Genomic DNA, 21,793 nt, shown 5'->3' with positions numbered 1-21,793 from the left:
TGGCACTGGACACTGCCATTGGCTGTGGCACTGGACACTGCCATTGGCTGTGGCACTGGGCACTGCCATTGGCTGTGGCACTGGACACTGGACACTGCCATTGGCTGTGGCACTGGGCACTGGACACTGCCATTGGCTGTGGCACTGGACACTGGACACTGCCATTGGCTGTGGCACTGAGACAGGGTATCTTCACCAGGCACTCAGTGGTCTTCACAGCACTTTGTAAGACCACTCAAGATGTTTGATGATGGTGCCAGTGGCCATAATGCTGGTCACCCAGCTAAACACTAACAGGACTGCCACATAGATCACTGTTTGGTTGGTGTGTTCAAGATACAAGTGTACAGGTGAATACGAAGTGTGATCTGAAGATGGTTGACGTGTCTTAGCTGTGTGAAATGGCTTTGTGAGTGAGTGTGTCTCTGAATCTGGCCGCATTGGCTGGGGGTGCATCAGTTTGTGCGTGTGTGTGTGTGTGTGTGTGTGTGTGTGTGTGTGTGTAGAGGCGTGCCTGGTTCTTGCGGTAGTCCTGCTGGGAGTGGCGTAGCACCCTGTAGCAGAGGCGCAGCATGTACTTGAAGGGGGCGTAGCGCTGGTCTCCAAGATCCTCCAGCTTCAGCATGGGGCCGTCTCCATGATCAGTGAACGGAGCTTTCAGAATGCCAAAGATCTGCAGTGCACACACACACGCACACACACACACACACACACACACACGCACACACACACAGTAAATCAAAGTTATAATTATTGCAGTTATTGTGTTTTCCCTTGTCTCCGCATTACAAATGTACATACATGCATCATGCCAATAAAGCAAGATTAATATAAATAGAATTAAATCAACAGTGCTTTTAAATACTTTCAGCCAATCACATGGTGAGGACTGGAACTATACATCTGATAATAAAATTCACATCATGTTCACTGATGGCGCTGACGAATATATAAATATCTAGTGAATACAATGACAGCTAATTGCTATATAATGTCTTATCAAACAAAGGAAAGGAAGTGATTAAAATCATCAGGCTCCTGATTGCGGTTCGAGAGTGTGACAGCATGAGGCTCTGGCAGTCTGTTGTGCATGTAATGAACTGGCCTAAAATTAGACTTACCTTTACTTTGACTTTGATTGCTATTGTGTTTCCAGAGTTGGGTCTATGGTATTGGAAGAGCACGTCTGTTGGTCTATAAGGTATGCTTCCGGAAGCATATGGGGATATACAGTGTGGGTATTGTGTGTGTGTGTGTGTGTGTGTGTGTGTGTGTGTGTGTGTGTGTGTGTGTGTGTGTGTGTGTGTGTGTGTGTGTGTGTGTGTGTGTGTGTGTGTGTGTGTGTGTGTGTGTGTGTGTGCTGAGCATCTGACCTGTGCGAGTATATTCTGCTCCCGCATTAGTTTCTGCCTCTCTCTGTTGGGGTTGGAGATGACCACTGACAGCACCTCCTGGCCGTTATTGGGCACGTCGCACACAAAGAAGATCAAGTCCTCCAGTAACTTTGTGACAAACCTGAAGCACAAGAGCAGCAAGGAGATTTCACAGTTCATTTTTCAGAAGAAATAAAAAGATAATTCACAGCCTTTTCTTTGCAAAAATGGAATCAAGGCCTTAGCCGAAGGCTGAGGACAAGGATAAAATGGCGCCTGCTGAAAGGCTTGGAGTGATATTATTCTTTAAGTACCACCATGCCTGTGTGCAAAGAGAAACTCTGAATAAAAACACCTTCTAGGAATAAAGCAGACCAGTTAGACACAAGGTTTGTAAGACGAACAAGCTTCCCTTAACCTTCCATTCCACAAAGACTATTCAGAACTCTGTAAAAACGTATGGGTTTGTGTGCACTTGTGTTTGAGTCCATTTAAGCACATGACCATTGTCCACGTGCTTGCCTGACATCAAGCCTCATGAACCTCGTGCTGATTTGGGGGGGTAGTGTGGCTTTAAGAGCAGGTTGCTGTGGTGTGAACCCTGTGGCCTCGTGGTGAACAGGCTGTACCTCCTCTCGTTCTGGGTGATGTTGCTGTTCTCCATCTTGCCCACGGTGGACTCCAGCACCTTGTTGGCATCGTTGGCAAAGTCCAGGTCCCTGACCTCAAACAGTGGCACAGACACAATGGCAAAGGCCTCCTTGTCCTCCTTGGTGGAGCAGGTGCCAATCTAAGAGGGGAGCGCACGTAAAGCAAACAACACTTCACTTATGCAAGAGATGACTGGACACTACTAGAAGTCTCATTAACTCACTGCATGCCTTGACACCATGACAATACTGTGGGGAAATCAAATCTGCTAGCTAGCTCACTTAAAAATATACTTTCAACTTTTGTTTGCTTTAGTATGTGACTGTGTTGTAAGTGTGGCTCCATGGTGTGACTATGTATGTGTTGTGTGTGCAGTACAGGTATTGCAGGTATGTGTATGAAAGACAACAACTGTACAGTGTGTGTGTGTGTGTGTGTGTGTGTGTGTGTGTGTGTGTGTGTGTGTGTGTGTGTGTGTGTGTGTGTGTAGTAGTGATTGTGTGTGGCAGAGAGAGAGAGTGTCTGTATGGGAGTTCACCTTGAGCATGACTGGCCTCTCTTCTTCAGCATCAATGGGGATGCTAGTGCTAGTCACCCAGGTATTTGTGCATAGGTGACGCAGCCGTACGTAAGAGTTCCTGCCACACAAAGCAGCAATACATTGAAATACGCACGCAGGCACACACACAGACATACAACACGCCTGCATACATGGTCAGAAAGACAAACGTTCTCACAGTCAGCGAAGGGGGTGATAGTGAGTTGGATTCTTCACTAAACAACATTTCAAAGTTTCAAAGGACTTCACAAGACACATATAATATCAGGGGTGTTGTGGCAGAGAGACTGGGCCCACTGACTGACCTGGGCACAAGGCAGTCTGCCCGCTGCAGAGTGGTGGCATCCAGCTCAAACAGCGAAGCGATGTCATTGCCGTGGGGCACAGACACCAGGGTGAAGGCGATCTTCTCTCCTGCCAGCCGCTTCTTCTTGGAGAAAACACTCTCAGTCTCCACCTGGACATAGCAGGGTAAGATTCATTTGGGTACTGCCTGGGTGCATTCAGATATATCAGACATGTATTAGATTATGAGATTATTATGCGAATGCAATTATGAAATGAGATATTATTGTTTTGAGATTAATGCACGTCCTGTGTTGAGCAAATGGTATTCTACAACAATCTGGGTTTGAGGGAAGGAAGTACACTGTGCAAACATAATGTTGAAATGCACCAGAACATGCACAGCCCAATTCAAATACAGTTGGGCAGTTTGGACCTGTGTAGACAGCACGAGGCTACACCAACCTTTAAACATTTACAGTTTAACATTTACAGGAACTTCCAGAACAGTCCGAAAGAACAGACTGCACCCTTCAGTCTTTGAACAAAAGTCCTGAAAAAAAAGCAACCAGTTTGTGTGGATGTCCAGATCCGTGTCTGAATATAAATTGCAGTGAGGGCTTTTGTTTTACAGGCTGACACTGCAGTTTTGGCAATGGGCAGGGGACACTCACATGGAAAAACTGCAGGCAGGCCTTGTGCCTAGATTTCATGGAGCGTTTTGTTGATGATATGGAGCGTACTGTCCTCTTGCAGACATCAGGGAGATGCACACTGCGTCTGGGGGGGGGGGGGGGGGGGGGGTCTGAAGCAGGGGGCTCTTGACAACACTACCCACAGACACTTAGCTGTTCTGGAAGTGGCGGGGCCAGCCCTGAAGAGGTTAATCCAAGAAATCTCTCCTGCATGAGAATCACGAGTGCCTCGCTACATCCACCCCCACCAAACACCTCTTTTCCTCTCCTCTCCTCTCCTCTCCTCTCACTCTGCTTTCACCCCCACACGCTCTCTCGCTCTCGCCGCAGCGCCAGTGACTCACGCACACACACACACACACACACACACACACACACACACACACACAGCCGAGCAGACAACACGTCTGCCTGGCTCTCACGGGGCACCCCGAGACTCAGACATTATGTAAGGAGCCAACTCAGAATGAATGTGTGTGTGAGTGTGAGTGTGTACGTGTGTGTGTGTGTGAGGGAGAGTGTGAGTGTGGGTGCACGTGTGTGTGTGTGTGTGTGTGTGTGTGTGTGTGTGTGTGCTATAGTTGCTTTAGCAGAATACTAATACAACAGGTAGGTGAAGAGAAACAAAGTGTAAATAGACTTCGCCCCAGGGAGAGGGAGTAAGAACTGAGCTTGTCTCACCGTGTTTCTGTAAGTTGTGTGTGTGTGTGTGTGTGTGTGTGTGTGTATGTCTAAATGAGTGTGAGAGAGAAAGACAGTGTGTGTGTGGGGGGGGGGGGTATATGTGTGTAAGAGTGTGTGTATGTGTGAAAGAGAGAAAGAAAAAGACACAGAGAGAGAGAGAGAGAGAGAGAGAGAGAGAGAGCGAGAGAGAGAGAGAGAGAGCGCGCGCGAGAGAGAGGGAGAGAGAGAGAGAGAGAGGAGCATATAGAGAATAGCAGTGATTACATAAGAGTGCTGATGGAGTGAGAAGGCAGGGGGCCAGGAAACGCTCTGAGATGCAGCACTGTAGCGGTGGCAGAGCCAGACAACAGGGCACAGCAGTGGGCAGCTGTTTGGGAGACAGACAGGTGAGCAGACAGACACACTTACACAAAGGTGCACACACACAAACACACACACACACACACACACACACACACACACACACACACACACACACACACACACACACAGACAAAGTCACAGACACAACCCACACACAGACCATGGTTATATGAGCGATTCTTCTTCCATTCCCAATTAAATCATTCCAGTCGAAATGCTCCATTTCCTATTTACACTGAGCACTGATCAGATCAAGTACATGTTCACATACCTTTTAGTTACTAAACAGTCTCCAGTCAAGTAGATTATTCAAGGTTTTTCCTACCACTTTCCCTATGGGGTAGTCTGTTCCAATTACGCTGATTATGTCAGGAAACCACTAACAGACAGGGCTTTCAATTTGACCATTACCACAATATCAAGGCCCCGGGTGAACACAGTTACGCACAGATGAACTCCGTACATGTAGATACAACCACCACACACACACACAAACAATCACAGACACACAAAAGGCACACTTTGACACAAATGCAGGCACCTATGCAGAATACAGCAGACACACACACACACACACACACACACACACAGGGCCATACATAATTGTGGGCAGCAGGTGGGCACAGATGTTGTGGACTCTCAGACACATCTGAGGGGAGTGAGCATGTGAATTTCCTCAGCAGGCAAATACATTGTGTGTACAGTACACACGGCCGGCGGACAGACTGGACATCATTAAACTGTTCAAACAGTTTACACACCAGAGCCTGGCGCTCCATCATCAGTCGTTAGCTCATAAAAAGGCTCCAGAGATGTGATAATCGTGCGTGAGGCCCTGATGGAAACTCATTGATTCTTTCAATAACGTGTCTGTGGCGTCAGGGGTAGCCCTCTGCGTGCACTCACTCACTCACTCACGGGCGTCAGTTTGAGAGCGAAAAAGCTTCCTGGGCGCTCCACGCCATCTCTATGGAAATGTCATGATCAACAACAACAACAACAACAACAACAACAACAACAACACAAAAAAAACACTTTCATCGCTAAGCAACCGAGTGGAAGCGCGGTAAAGCAGTCCTGCTCTGACGGCCCACAAGACCTCAAACGTGTCAGAGGAGAAAACTGAACAGATGCTCATTTGATAACAGCCATGTACCAAAAAAAAAAAAAAAACATGTAAACTCACAAAGAGCTATCGACCAGAAGATCACCACAGATCAGAATAATACAAACAGTTAAGTTCATGACTTAAATACAGGAAGTTTGGCCCTGGGTCAGACACTCTAGAAAGTTCCTTGGCTGAAATAATAATGAAAATAGCCAGTTGGCACGCACAGTGCTGGGCAGTGTTTACAGTGCAGACTCACCTCTCCTTTCTGGTCTATGCTGTCCTCCCTAAAATCAGGATTCACCTGAAATGCAAACCAAGCACTTATTACATAACCTCCACCTGCTTCCCCCTCAGACACCCACTTCCCACATATTCCCTCTCCCCAGGGTGTGTGGAATCTCCATCTGTAAACACACACACACACACACACACACACACACATCCACACACACACACACACACACACACCCCCACACCCACACCCCCACCACACACACACACACACACACACACACACACACACACACACACACACACAGACTATCACACGGCTGACATCTGACAGTGGAGTGGAGACGAGTGGCGAAACAGTGGGAAGACTGCCATCTACAGTACAGTAACTGTAAACTCAACAGCCAAACGGCCAAGTGTGCTCTTAAGTCACTGATTTGCCTCCTCAGCTCTGAGTGCTGCTCTGTTAGAGTGCAGTGTGGCGCGTGGGAGGACGCGGATATCTAAACTTCACATGGCACTCAACACTAGTGCTATCACAAGGTCAGTGTGCCCGCACATCCACTGGGGCATGGTGGGAAACACCAGCAGGCGTGAGCACACTGAGGAGCAGGCGTGGGGATCAGTGTGCAGTAACACTAACACCTTTGTTTTCCACTTGACTATGACTGTTTATTCAAAAATTATTCAAAAATGTTGAGCAACTGTTACACAGGGACACACATGCTTTTGTTTAGACTCAGTGACAGGAGTGGAAACCCCCAACAGTTATGTCTGGTTCGACGAGGACAAGGGTGTAGAGGACGGTGGCCATGGAATGGGTGGTGTTCAGAATGAACGAGAGGAAAGGTCAGAGGGAGGAGAGGGAGAGGGGGAGGGAGCACCTCAGCAGCGAGGTAGTTGCCGGTGGCCAAGTGCTTGAAGCGGAACAGGCTATTCCACTGGCCGGCGCCTCCTCGGCAGGGGTCATAGTGCACCACCTGAAAAACAGTGCATCACAAGGGGGATCTGACATCAGTTCAACTTCCTGTAATAGCACAAACATGATCAGCCAACCTGGCAACGCACTGCGCTAACTCTACCTACGTTATAGATCACTATGTCACTGTCACGGTAACTCTCAAATATTTTTTTTAATCAACATTTATTTATTTAGCACACATGTTGATCTAAAGGAACTTAACATTATGAATGTAAATGGGAATTACGTTCATGGCAGGACCATTCTTTTCCCATGTATCTATGAATGACTGGTATCATTTTGAAGCATCATAGCATGGACAACATAAAGTTTCAATAAGTCAGAAAGTTGTAGTCAAACCTCAATTTCCCAGAGGGCTTTGGAGCTGGTGGCGGAGGTTGCTGATTGGCGGAGTGTGGTCCTGAGGAAGACGTGCTGCTGCTTCCTATACTCATCACCTGTGAGGAACTTCTCCTGCTCAGCATGGAAGAGCCTGACCACATCCCCCTGCCACAGAGAAAGAAGAGGGGGAGGAAAGGGGGAAAGTAGAGGGGAAGTGAGGGAGGAGAAATGGAATAGAGAGAGAGAGAGAGAGAGAGAAAAAGAAAGAGAAAGAGAGAGACAGAAAGAAAGAAGGATAACTGCATTACAGACAATGGCCACTGAGGACGATGGTTTTCAGTGTCATCATCCTGTTTGAAACAGGAGAAAAGTCTGACGTTTTTTTTAAACAATCATCCTGTTTGAAAATGTTTAAATAATCATCCTGTTTGTGACAGTCTGCACCACACTGACCCCCTTGAGGACGTCGTCTCTGTAGTCACTGAACTTCATGAAGAGCGTGACCTTCCAGCTAGTGTTGCAGTTCACAGCGTTGACCTGACCACCATTGCAAGGACAAAAAACAAACAGACACTTTATATGAAGCTTGTCTTATAAAACACCCTGCAGCGTGACAGCGGATGGTCAACTAACCATTTAACTTCACTGTATAACCTTTTATGAGCAATTTGAATGGGTGGCAGATGCTTTTGCGAAACATTCAAGAAGAGCTCACCTCCTTGCAGCCACGGTTGTCTAGAAGCTCAATGTTGCTGGCATGGAGAGGCTGTCCTGCGTTCACTGGCATCAGGACAACCTTATCTCCACCGACCACCTTCAGAGACACAGGAGAAGACAGAGACAGATCAAAAAACACTGCAGGTAAGAGAGCGAGAGTCACATGCAATGAATTGTCCATGACCATTACGTGAACAGGAGAAAACCGGGGGGGTCAGACAGGAAACAACAGCTCTTCGGCATGCATGAGAGAAGCCTGAAGCTTCGTGCATTTATGGCTCTCCTCAACACCACCAACACTACATGCCAGAGTCTCTCTCTCTCTCTCTCTCTCTCTCTAGCCTCCTGTGAGGGCCCAGCTGGCCGGATCGCTCTCCTCGTGAACCGCCCCAGTGGGAGAAGCAGGCGTCGTGAGTCCGGGGGCTCCATGCACGGAGAGCACAGGAGGTTCTCGGGCCGCTCCGTCACAAGGGGGCATTTTTCGAGGTGACCATTAAACAGCTCATCGCAGCTCAAACAACTGCCACACACAAGTGCTCCAGACAGAGGTTGTTTGAATATATGGGTGTGGAGGCGTGACCGACAGCACACTGAGGCGCCATGGGTTTGTGTTTACACAAATAAGGTGGTGTGGGGAAAGTGGACAAGCACTGGCTAGGGCATTGATGGTGGTTTATTAAAAGATTAAAGATTAAACGTACACTTGACAGGGTTTAATCTGAGAAATTCAAAAGCATCAATGACCCAGTTTCACTTCACTGTATTCTATAAACAGGAAAGCAAAAGTGGCAATGTACGATGACAAGGTGAAAATTCAGGCAACAAATGAAGTCTCACAGTAAGACGTGCAATGGCTAGTGCTAACATGCTAATGTGACTGTTTCCAGGCACTCCAACCGAGAACACACACACATACTCATGCACAGCAATCGAGTCATGTACCTTTACCCATTGGTTTTCTAAGGTGAGAGGAAAGGAAAGATCAAATGAGTTAATAGGTTTTAGCATGATGGGATTCATTTACTAGAGAATAAGATCTCTTGAAATAATGTTTTTAGACTTCAGACTAGATTCGAGAGGAGCAGATTCAAACCCATTTCTCGCCGGGGGGCACCTACATTATCTCCCTCACTGCGGAGCTTCCAGAAGGGCTGGATGTAGAACCAGGAGCCCTCGTTGCCCGCGTTATCCAGTGACACGCGCATGGCATTCTTCTCCAGGAGCGCTGGCAGGCGCTTGTTCACCGTCAGGTACTTATTGCTCTTGATATGCAGTAGCTGCGATTTGAAACATGCATATTTAAATGGTTAGATGGACGGCTGAATACAATCTGACTGGACAGAACTCGGTCAGCTCTTTTCATTGCAGAACACAATGTGAAATATCACAAATGGATATAGGGAACCCTGGTAGATTTCTGCAGCATCTCCAACTGCATGGCACAAATTCTGTAAACTGCCCGTTTAATAAAACTACCCCCGTACCCAAGAACTTAGGGCCCTACTGTTTAAATGTACGGTAAGACTGAGGCAATGTGGTATGACTACCAATGAGGGGAACTACTTTGAATCCAAATAGCTTCCGGAACAATCCAGAAACCATGGCTATTGTAGAGTCGCACGCCTCAATGGGACACTGCAAAAAACCTTCTCTTTCACCTAACGCTAAAGCTGTAGATCACTTTGGCCAACCGAGCACCTTCCTGGCTACTGGCACCCAATGAAAGAATGAGAGGCCGTTTGGCCTCGGCCCTGGACTTAGTTACGGCCTGAAAACAAACACAGCACTCAGTGTGTTCTGATAGAAGGGGGAGGAGGCAGGCTGTACCTGAATGACACTGCTGTACTTCACAATCTCTCCTAGGAGCTTCTTGCCCTCCGTCTCGTTCTGTTTCTTCTCCAGTTCTGCAGCATTCTGAGAAGGGAGAGAGGGAAAGAGGGAGGAAGTGATTTAGATGTGTGTAGGGGGACAGAAATTCCTCTTTGGCATCTTGTAAGTTATAAGTCATACAACTAATGTCTCTGCCAGCTGAAAAGTAGCCCATCCATGTGTTCCACCTCTCCTTGAGAATCCCAGGAGCCGTTACACAACTGGGCAGTCTCAGCATATTCATAGAAATGTATGTGGTGTGCTTCACCTACAATTCAAAAAGGAAGTGCTAAGAGCTGGCCATCACATTTACCAAGACTATGGTCATTACCTGCAGCTTCTTGAACAGATCGCCCTGCGTGTTATTGCCTTGTTTGCCCTGCTTGGCCTTCTGGAACTGCTTCTGGGCCGAGTATCTGTTCATGGGACATACCTTAAACAGGCAGTCTGTCGGGGGGGAGGAAGGAGGGAGGGGGAGGTCAGTCTCGATGTGAACACAACAACTTACCAAGCTGATACATGAAGGTGTCTTCCGGGTCATTCTAGCACACTTGCGCATACATCAACAAATTTGTAACTGTGAGTGCGCTCCACAAAGTTGCCTTGGCCATGCATTGCGTTATATATCACATGTTGGTCCATTCGTGATTCTCAACGCTGCGAGAGCGAGTTACGCAATCCCTGTGATGACGGCAAGGCGGTCCAGCCGTCCCTGAGCTCACACAGGAGAGCCAAAACAAGATGCTGACCTAATGGGCTACAGAGACTAGAGACAGAGGCGTAGCATCAGCGTGTGTGTGTGTGTGTGTGTGTGTGTGTGTGTGTGTGTGTGTGTGTGTGTGTGTGTGTGTGTGTGTGTGTGTGTGTGTGAGAGAGAGAGAGAGAGACAGTGTGAGTGTGTATGTAAAAGTAAAAGTGTGTGTGTGTGCGTGTGTGGGTGTGTGTATTGGTGTGTGTTTGAAAGAGAGAGAGAGAGAGAAAGAGATAGCAACCTCAGCAGGCTATAGTTTGCAGAGTGAAACGGCACAAATCCAAAGATGTATTATCAGGATTACAACCACATGATTTAATGGGGGTGACAACAAAGCGCTCACCTCTGAACTTTTTAGGGGGATTGGCCAGGTCCCCTGCATCCGGCTGGACCACACACCTGTCGTCAACCAACCTGGAGAGAGAGAGAGAGAGAGAGAGAGAGAGAGAGAGAGAGAGAGAGAGAGAGAGAGAGACAGATAGAGAGAGAGAGAGACAGAGACAGACAGACCAGAAGACAGACAAAGAGACAGAGAGACAGAGAGAGAGAGAGAGAGAGAAAGAGAGAATGTGAGAGTGAGAGAGAGATGAGTCATGGGCAAAGCCAACTGCTCCAACTGTAGCCGATTACACCTCTTTGTTTAGTCAGCCGAGGGAGGAAGCGTTAAAGCGGTATTTGTGGTAAAAAGTATTTTCCCCCAGAAACTCCACGATGCAATCACGCTTATTGTTTCACAGCACAGTCCGTGGAGTAGAGTACTGGGCATGATTCTCCATCCCTAAAATGGCTCCAAACTTTGACATCGAACATCCATGGCATCCCACCTTTTCTCTGAGGAGCCCAGTGTGTGGAGGAGGTCTGGCAGGTCATTGCTCTGCAGGGTGACTGTGCTGTTTATCTTGGTGTCTCAGGGAAGAGACTGATTAGGACTCATTTACAAACGGGGTGACAGAATCGGGAGGACATCACGCCTTCCTACTGCTGGGGAGCTTATTTCTAAAATCCCAACAGACAGGCGTGAACCAGCTGAGGATCTCTAAGTGGGATCAGGGATGGCAGGGCCAGTGAGGCGGCGGTGGTGGTGGTGGTGTTGGGGGGGGTTGTGGGTGAGCCCAAGGTTACCGTCTCTCCAGGGTCCCACCTCGTTCGCAAGCCCACGCACGTATAAATAAAGCAGAAGGCCGTGACGAGGTGTCCCTGCGCCGGGCCGAGCCGTCAAGGCTGATTAGGCTGCGGCCGGGAGTGGAGCGCCAGACACCCAAGGCAGCTGCCACAGGAAGAGCCCACGGCCGTCGGGGAGCCCAGATAACAAGGCTGCCCAAGTCCAGCCTAACAGCCCAGCTTCCTTCTCTCCTCCAGCGACAGCTAAATTTAAGCCTGGGCCACAGGCGCAAAACTGTCACAGCTAATCTCCTGCCTGTTGATCCACAGTAACTACTTTCTTAGAGTCGCCACTGGACTAATAGGGATGTTTCTTTTGTGGCATCAGTGGTAACGTAAAAAATTCAGAAAAATACTGAAAAATGCAAACAGCATAATTCATTTATGACACACACATCTGAACGTTGCAAAGAAATGCAAACACCTTAGACCCGCTCTTTAACTTTGTGCTGGGACAAGCGCTTATTTCTTTTATTAGTGCGGATTTCCAGCGCACCACTCTGCCACTCAAATGTAAACTCTGCGAGGTAGGACAACCGATGCCGAGTGCTGCATCTCTACAGGCCTTGTGTAGTTCACAGCATTAGTTTTGTGCATCAGAACAGTTGGTGTTGCACACTTAAACCACGGTCATGTGTTTGAATTCAAGCCGTAGGGTGGCCATTGTTTTCTTCGCCTAGGGCGGAGTAAACCTAGTCTACTCTAGCGCACAAAAGCTCTTTAGATCACTGAAAACGGTTTGATCTGTTTTCTTGTTGGACTTACAACTGCATACATTCACTATTCACTGCTGTGTTTGAGCAGAACACCATCCCCATCCCCCCCCCTTTAAAAGGCAGCAGTATGCATCAATTAGCTTTTACAGAACTCATTTCCTTCCTTCTGCAAGATAACACAACACTTCCATGAGTCATCTGACACCAGGCCAGCCACAGCAGAGACGGGAGGGAGCTGAGGAGGCAGAGGCCCTGGGACCGAGTGAAGTAAGGTTTAGCCCACACAGGGACAGTCAGCGGTCAGCGCTAAATCCTAGCACGGGCGTAACCAACAACACAGCCCAGTGATAACCCCTCACAAAGCTAATGGACTAATGACTTTTCAGACTAACAACATGGAGAAAAGAACTGCAAAGGGCAACACAATTTAGACTGTGCCTAAACTTTTCTGTAGCAGCAGACAGCTGATAAAAGTGTGTAAATGAAATTGCTCTGAGATTCAGATATAGTTTATGGCAGCCTCCTCTATACTATACAGGCCCGACGTTACTGGTGTTAATTATAGCCTTGGACCCAAACAGTCTTTTTGTAAGGTTTACCAGCTTTCAATCCTCAACACTCTCCCATGCCCTTGACCTATAACTGCGGCACTGTGTTCAAACAGCCTATCAGAGTTGATTGTGTTATCGTCAGTCAGTCAGTACACACACACACACACACACACACACACACACACACACACACACACACACACACACACACACACACACACACACACACACACACACACACACACACACACACACACACACACACACACACACACACAGAGACAGCACTCTTGACTGCATTCTCAACACAACTTAACAGTACAACTCTATTCACTCCTGCTTCGTACTGCTTAAAGTCCTTAAGCTATTAAACACTTCTATTTATTCTAAATGTAATTAACCGTCTGTTCTACGCCGATGACCTAGTGCTGCTGTCATCAACAGAACAAGGGCTACAGCAGCACCTGGATCTGCTAGAGCATTTCTGTCTGAAATGGGCCCTGGCAGTTCATTTGGTCAAAACTAAGATAGTAATCATCCAAAAGAACCCCAGATCTCAGGGAACCATACACCTTTCTACTCTAGAAAACACTGCTCTAGTCTAGAGCATTCTCCATATTATGACTCATCTTGGCCTGAAACCTAGGGACCTCAGTGCCTCAGGAAACGTTGGCCTAGCAGTGAATGCACTGAAAGATGCTAAATGTTTGATAGGGTCATCATGCCAACTGCATTATACGGGTGTGAGATTTGGGGTCCACTCAGATAGACTACACTAGATGGGACAAGCATCCTATAGTCCACTTAGATAGACTACACTAGATGGGACAAGCATCGCATAGAGTCCGCTTAGATAGACTACACTAGATGGGACAAGCATCCCATAGAGTCCCTGCATACGGAATTCAGTAGAAATATTATTTTCAAAGGAAAACACCCACAAATGCATGCCGAGTTAGGCGGGAATGTTTGGACATACAAAAAATATCTCTAAAATTCTGGATCCACCTAAAATCAAGCACACTGAATTTTTGAGCCATGATTCTCAGAACAACACTGCTTACCAAAGTAAAATCAGAATAATCCAAATTATGAAACAAAGCAAGAGCAATTATTTGGAACATTGGGAAAATCAAACCAAACCCAAATTAGAGCACTAAAAGGAGATTATGAATCGGCAGAGTATCTCTTCACCGTCAGAGAAACAAAGCAGAGACGGATCCTGATCAAGTACCAAGTACAGGCTATGTGACCACACTCCTGCCATAGAGAAAGTTCTATACTAAAGAGCATGGCTTCCAAAAGGGCAGCGGATCTGTGGTCACTGTAGAACTGGTGAGGTTGAAAAAGAGACGCACTTTCTCCTATACTGTCAAAATTTGAACAATCCAGAAAGAGGATTTTGTGGACAATTCTCAGACAACATTCCAAATTTTAGCTCACTAAAAGATTGGCACACATATTAGGAGAAGGACAGGCCAATGACTGCACAGTACGTTGCAGCCTGCCCTAACATGAGGGACAGTGAGTCTGAGATCAACCCATGATAATGTTTGTATTTCACCTTTTCTATAGTTCTATAGGTGTGTGTGTGTGTGTGTGTGTGTGTGCGTGTGTATGTTTGTATGTGTATGTGTGTGTGTGTGTGTGTGTGAATGTTTGTATGTGTCCGTATGACCTTTCATTTGACAGTATTACTGTATATTTTGATTCCTGTATTACTGTCTCTTTATTCCCATAGTGTTCTATTGCAAATAAATGTGCTGTTTTATTGTCCTTTGTGCTTTGGCAACACTGGATCTAAACGCTTATGCTAACACAGCAAATTAGACTTTTCATTGTGTTCTCTCCTGCCCATTCAGGCAGAGGCAATATTTGTTGATCCCTCCTTCCACACACTCATTCATACACACCTATTAGCTTTCTTATCAGCACATTCATCTGAAAGAGAAACAATAGAAGCCAACAGGCCATCTAATTAAGCGCGGAGAGGAAAAACACAGGAAGGAGATGACATGCATCACAAACTGGCCTGTCCAGCTCATGAATGAGCAACACGGAGCCACACCTCCGGAGAAGCCCAGCACTGGAGCTTAGCGGCGGGACCTCGGCTCGTGGAAGACTTCAACCGCATAGTTAAACATGAACCACCTGCGCATGGACTAAATGAACTGTGCAGCATGCAAGCAAGCTAATTATAGCACCATTACTTGAGGACTGGCGGGAGAAAAACCTTGCACAGGTCATGAGGGTGCATACTGCTATAACTGAGGTTGGCCATTATCAGGGAATCATTTCAGGGACAAATTATCTCATGCTGCTGTTTTGATAAAATTATGTTTATTTCATGACTTTAGTCACTAAATGTACTTATAAATCTAACTCACCTGAACGCATTTAATTTCTGTCTCACTGATAATGTGTTTATAAAGGGTTTGTACTGGTAATGATGGCACACGGTCTCCCAGCCTAAAGAAAAACATGAGTCATGTTCATCATGACACTCAACTGAATTCCAGTCATTTACAACAGTATGTCAACCACAAACTAACATTTTTGGGTTGACTTTGAATTCTATCCTCTTAAGTTATCGTCCAAGTTAATTAAGAAGTGCTTAGACCTTAACGTCTTCAAATTATTTGGGAATTACCCTTTCCTCATTTTCACACTGCATGACGTGTTGTCAGACCTCCAGCACAGCTGTATCTCATTTGTGGAAAACCAGACAGGCAGTGTAGAGCATTGAGGAGGGTTTTATTTTAGAGTCAAACATCACTGAGGACCACATGTGGGAAAGACATGTTTCTGGACTTACAACTTCAAGATGTCAGCAGCCAACCAGCAATTATGATTTAATGAGGAATTATGGGTCATAATCTCAGTGGTCAGAGAAAGATGACCACGGTCATCGCAATGAATTTGGTGACATCACATTCATTTTAATATCTTAGCTTTATAGACATTGTAGTATAACGCACGGAGGTACGGGAAATACAATACAAATGTCCAGCCACCCTTTAAACCAAATGTACATGAATCCTTCATGGAACTGAGATGTATTCACATTGCCCAAACTGGCTCTTCCAGTCACATCCAGTCACATACCACTACGTTGTAGTATGAGTATAAAGGAGTCTCCAGCTCCTCCCTGCTGATGACGAAGATCTCATTTCCGGATGGTCTGTGGTGATGTAGCACTTATAACAAGTTTGCTGGTGTTATGGACCAACTCAACAAAGCAAATTTGCTTTTGGTAAAAGCATTTCTCTTGTATTTCCACAAGAATCTCTTTGGTAAGGAAGGCAAATGACAAATTTTCTTATAGAAAGTCATAAAAATATAACTAAATGACGTGATTATAATATTTGGCAATTACATGGATTAAACCTGTACTCAATATTGTGGATGTCATGGAGAAGGAAACCAAATTTTGGAATGGAATGTGCGAGAATGAACAAGTCTACTCTGATGCAACAGGTCATCAACTACATGAAGCTACATAGCATCTAGAAGACAGAAGGCCTGCATATACACTCGCTACACATCAGAAACTCTGGCTGACTAGCGAAAGAACAAATGGATAATATAATTCACTTGTAACTGCTACTCTTGAGCTTGCTCATAATATGCTACAAGACCAACTAATACTTTATTACTTGAATGTCCAACGCTAAACATCTACGGGCATTCTTTTATGCCCAATATCCAAGAAATTTGAGCCTGAGTATGTCTATCTTCAAGAGCATTCAATATCCATTAATGGCAATCGAAGGTTACAACATTTCACTACATTCTGCCGAAACCATGGAGTGGGCCAATATTAAACCATTTCAGTGTCTTGTGAAATCGGAGGCAAGACAATTAATTTCTGTCTTCTAAGAGGGTTTATATGAAGTGTGTTTATAGGGCGGTTGTAGGGACTGGGAGGGCTACAATGAGGTGCCATGCAAACATTCTTATTACATTTCCCCTGAGAGGTGGGTCTCTACACACCTGAACAACCTTCTGCAGGCCAAAGGGCACGCAGACAGGTATTCACACCCACACGCACAGAGCCTGAACACAGTCGACAATCGCATACCACACACACACAGTTGTACGAACTCTTGAGGACAGTAAAGAGAAAACAAAACTGAGAAAGGAATTGGGTGGGTTTTGACAGTTGCATCTATGCATGCATGTAGTTTCATGTATTTGTCTCATGCCACCATCTCTAGACCTGGGGTCACACAAAGCACAAATTCAGGCTGTCAATGTGTTTTCAGGCAATTTTAGAGTAAACTGGTAACATGGTTTGACAATTTGGTGACTAAAAACGTCACATATGATGAAAGGCTCCATCAGGGATTCATGGAGAGCATTGCAGTATCGTTTCATAGTGCCATGATGTAATGCTGGAGGCTTAAGTGGAGAGCAAATTGTGGCTTGAGGAGAGAATACAACTTCTGAGGTGCAAACATTTAAACCGTGGAGATCACATGTGTAACTGCTGAATATAACGAAGCTCCCCGTCTTCCAAGAAATGAATGTATGTTCATGAATCACGTCTATTAACAAACTGATGCTAAAATCACAGGTAATATTCCGGGTAATCTTAATAAAGGTTTGCTGGTTCAAAGACCTAATAATCACCTGAATAGTAATCTAGAATTTAAATGAATGTAATATTTTCATTCACAGTTAGCTCAGCTTTGCATTCCTACAAAATGATTTGCATGATTGTGCGACCGTGTTACGGGGCTTCGTTTCCTTTACAACAGTACTGCAGGCCTCTCGCTACAACTCCAAATCACTTCCTTATTCAGTCTATAACTTTCTAGAAGACGTCTCCGTGGCGATGGAAATGCCAAACTTGTTCATTGTAATGGTTCCTCAAATTACTACGTATCTTTAGGAGGTCTAGCTGACATTTTCTCTACTAAAAAAATGCTAAAAGACGAAGTGGCAGAAGTTCAACGGGAGGTAACGTACCCCAACGTGCTGATAAAGCCATTGACAGTGCCTTCCGCGTAGAGGGAAACTATGTCTCCAATGTGAAGAAAGCTGGACCTGTGGTCTGACATGTTTCTCCAACTTCAGTGGTAACTCCTAGAGTCCAAGGAAAGGACATGCAGTGATTTTCGCGTAAACGCCTGATTTGCTTGAGTGAGATCAAAGTTGCTGATATGGTAGAGTTACAGATATCCTCGGTTCTGTGCTCAACTTCATTTCTCCAAAATGTCAATTTGGAGAGTTAGAGGCAGAACCGCATTTTCTGTTGAACCCTGAAAAACGAGACAAACCTAAAAACCTAAATGGCGCTGAGGTCTACTTGCTATCTATCTACTTGCATGTTTTCAACTTCTTCCTGTGAGGCAGACAAGCACTTTTCTCTCTCTCATCCACTAATGGGGGAGGAGACTGTCTCGCAGAGAACTGCCGAGCCTATCCAGCGAGATGAAGGAAGTCACGCTTCTCTTTGCTGTGGCATGTAGGTGTCAGGAGGACTTCAACAACTTAGACTTTGTCCAGTTTAACATTTTGCGGACACACACCATAGCTACGTTTTTAGCTGACTAACACTATTTCACCTGCCCATGATGAACTGTCATGTTTGTTTGTGTGTGTGTGTGTGTGTGTGTGTTTGTGTGATTTTATATTCATGTTTTAATTGTGTTTTCTGCAGACTGCTTCTGTACTTTGTGGTTCTGGACTCGGCAGCTTTCCTCTGTGTAGCCTGCATGTGGAGTGGACTGGCCACAAGTGAGACATGTTGTCAAGAAAAAGGGCCAAGCCTATAGGTTGCATACTATGAAATATAGCCTCATAGGCCCAAACATTCCAGGGATTGATTCCATGGATACTGAATTCGAAAAAAGTGTATTCTTCAATTTTTTGATGAGCATGTAACACACAATAAGTGGAAAGGGGAAACATATTGTTCACTGGTAATGGGCGTTCACATGTATGGAAAATAGACAGAACACCAGGGTTTATATTATTTTAGATTAGATGTCCCTTTACATTTTCTGCAAATGATAAATTCTTCAGCATAAAATTACATCACATCTAGCTTTAATATTATTATAATTATTATAATTATTATAAATCCTGACTAAACTATACAAACATTTTTGATTGGCCTTCACACAAGATATTTCAAAACATGTAATAATATGTGACTGTACTGTGAGAAATTGAGATTATATGCCTAATAGTGTTTTCAAAGAAATTAAACCATATTACCACATGGGGGTGACACTTGACTGCAAGAGGTGAGGGATCGTAATGTTCCATTAGAAACTGTTCCAAAGAAATGCAAAGTCTAACCGATGTCTGTTTGGCCGGTGGCCTACGTCTGTAAAGGGTAAGTAGTTACTCTATCTGAAATGTTTTGGGAATTTGGAGTGTTTTTGAAGTAAAAAATAAATAATTATACCTCAAATACTTTTTGGCATTTTACTTTTTCAGTGCAAGGAAAACTATATATACAACAATGTACACACAGATGTGTGGAACAAACTCAATAGAATTGCCTTTATAGACTGTTGCAGGGTCAATCCAGAATCTGTGTACAGGAATAATTTTATGAATGTCAAAGTCTGGATCCTGGTCTCCAAGTTGATTAATAGGCCATCTTAATAGGCTCATGCATAAATCAAAATTAAATTGAAGATTATACCATAATTAGTCTATAAAAACACACCCCAAAAGTGGCAAATTGCTGCATAATGTTGCTTTAAGGACATTATACAACAGAAGTGAGTGTTAGGTGAAAATTCACCCTAGTTACCTCAGGACTCCGGAGCTGCATATAAGTATATTTATTAGACAAATAACAATTGCAATCGGGCTCACTCCCAGCACAAGGCTGAAAGTGAAGCAATATTAAACACATCGCACAAGGTTTATATAGACAGAAGTTTAGCGTTCAGCAGGGAAAACCACGTGGTGGATTTCTGACGTCCGAGGCAAGGATGGAAGTTTTGCACAAGATTGGAATAAGCACAGTTCGACCCTTCTTATCAACTCTGGTCTAAACATGCTCTTGTTCATATGCAGACTAAGTGGCACCTAATAATCTAAGTTACACACGCACACAGAAAAGCCATGTTCCTGCTTTCATAAGCAAATGATTCATACAAGTAATATATTAATACAAGGCACTTGACTCATATATTCTTAAGCAATTAACAGTGTTTGGAAATTATCTCCATCAGTGAGTATCACTCAAATGATTTAAAATGGTTCAGTAGGAAATCAATGCAATAGAAGTCAGTACACCTTTCATTGCTATTATCGAAATCTTATTTTTTTTCATGGACAGACTCAATCCTCCTCAGAATGGAGACATTTACATTTAGTCATTTAGCAGACGCTTTTATCCAAAGCGACTTACAAGGATGTATACACATTTTACATTTACACTGATGGCACACTGCACATCCGGAGCAATTAGGGGTTCAGTGTCTTGCTCAAGGACGCTTCGACAGGGAATCGAACTAGCAACCTTCTGATTACTAAACGACTTCTCTACCCCCGTACCACTGTCGCCCCACAAAGTGGAGGATAACAGTGTTGCATACATTTCTGGAGATATGTTCTGCCATTATTCATCTGCTCTGAGCTACGGGGGGTTGTGTTGCTCTACCTTTCTCTTTCAAATACCCCAAAGGTGTTCTACTGGATTGAAGTCAGGCGACATACTTGGCCACGTCATAGTTTTTAGCTTTTTTTTATTCTTTAGAAACTCCTGCGTGATTTTGGCAGAGTACTTTGGTTCCTCATAATGCTGGAATATTCCTCTTCTGCAGAAGCTTCTGGAGACTGGGAATAATCTCCCATTGTTTTGGTTTATCCACGGCATTCATGGTGCCAGTTGTAAATGGAGTCTGGTGTTCACAGGTAAGAATATAACATACAACCATGTTCATACAGTTAGGCTAATTGGAAATCAATGATCACAGGTTTTCTAATGTGTGGCAGTGATCACAGGTGTATTACTTTTTGATGCATTGAGTTTCTACTTTTTAAGCTTGTATTTTCAACATAGTCTTTCTGAAGTATTCATTTTTGATTAAGAGGAAATAGTCTCCTTGTCAACTTACAAATAATGCAGTTATTGAGAGGTGATACAATTCTTAATCATTTGACATGTAAACGATATTGCACAGGGTTGTACTCTCTTCTGTTCTCACTCACTAAACTTTAAGTCCAATACTTTCACCTCTCTTAAGACCGTGTTCATAGAGATCCTTAATCTCATTGTGCAGGTGTTTCTTTAACGTCCATATTTGTATCATTGTGCACCAGGAGGAAAGTGTCTTTGGGGGCATGTGACATGTGTGCTTTGGCTTCTAACTGGGCTTATTAACCTGTTGTTTTACCAAAATTAAACCCAACCTAATCTGCTTTTGTCATTTTCATTTTTTTACAACACACTTGCCCTTTCCTCACCCCTTTCAGGATTTCTCCGAAAAACCTACCCTACACTGTCATCTAGTGATGAAGAGAAGCGCTGCATAGCCCCTTGAAGAAGATGCGTGCGACGACTGGAGAAAACTACTGGTTTTTAAACCAGCGGTTGATGTTTGAACATTATTACAATCATATTTTCCATCTCAAACAGCCACCTTGTGAAGGGGTAATCTGATCTCTCTCTCTCTCTCACACACACACACACACACACACCACACACACACACACACAAAGGAAGAGATGTGGTCAGAGTGTTATGCACACACCTTGCACCTCAGCACCTATTCAGCACACACACACAGACACGGTTACGCCC

The 21,793-nt window shown here is 44.9% G+C and overlaps 1 protein-coding gene across 7 annotated transcripts in view; it reads right to left on the bottom strand.

Moving 5' to 3' along the window:
- Nucleotides 1-18,430, bottom strand: part of itpr2 (inositol 1,4,5-trisphosphate receptor, type 2) — an 83,920-nt gene extending 65,490 nt beyond the window's left edge. For 3 of the 7 annotated variants that reach the window (XM_042707490.1, XM_031564281.2, XM_031564283.2), the window contains exons 1-15: nt 17,992-18,429; nt 10,936-11,006; nt 10,173-10,288; nt 9,800-9,886; nt 9,091-9,249; nt 7,971-8,069; nt 7,709-7,792; nt 7,274-7,420; nt 6,837-6,932; nt 5,978-6,022; nt 2,889-3,040; nt 2,563-2,662; nt 2,003-2,163; nt 1,374-1,515; nt 515-673 (exon numbers count right to left, since the gene is read on the bottom strand). In XM_042707490.1, coding sequence (XP_042563424.1) covers nt 515-673; nt 1,374-1,515; nt 2,003-2,163; nt 2,563-2,662; nt 2,889-3,040; nt 5,978-6,022; nt 6,837-6,932; nt 7,274-7,420; nt 7,709-7,792; nt 7,971-8,069; nt 9,091-9,249; nt 9,800-9,886; nt 10,173-10,288; nt 10,936-11,006; nt 17,992-18,083 — 1,710 coding nt within the window. In that variant the 5' untranslated portion in view covers nt 18,084-18,429. Of the gene's footprint in view, nt 1-514; nt 674-1,373; nt 1,516-2,002; nt 2,164-2,562; nt 2,663-2,888; nt 3,041-5,977; nt 6,023-6,836; nt 6,933-7,273; nt 7,421-7,708; nt 7,793-7,970; nt 8,070-9,090; nt 9,250-9,799; nt 9,887-10,172; nt 10,289-10,935; nt 11,007-17,991 lie in introns of all 7 variants that reach the window. The other 4 variants (XM_042707489.1, XM_031564280.2, XM_031564282.2 and 1 more) reach the window with 3 other exon arrangements.
- Nucleotides 18,431-21,793: the final 3,363 nt, after the last annotated feature.

This window comes from Clupea harengus, chromosome 3 (genome assembly GCF_900700415.2).
Source record: "Clupea harengus chromosome 3, Ch_v2.0.2, whole genome shotgun sequence".
Lineage (NCBI taxonomy): Eukaryota > Metazoa > Chordata > Actinopteri > Clupeiformes > Clupeidae > Clupea > Clupea harengus.
Note: the sequence above shows the minus strand (reverse complement) of the source record. Positions and strands in the feature narration are given on the sequence as shown.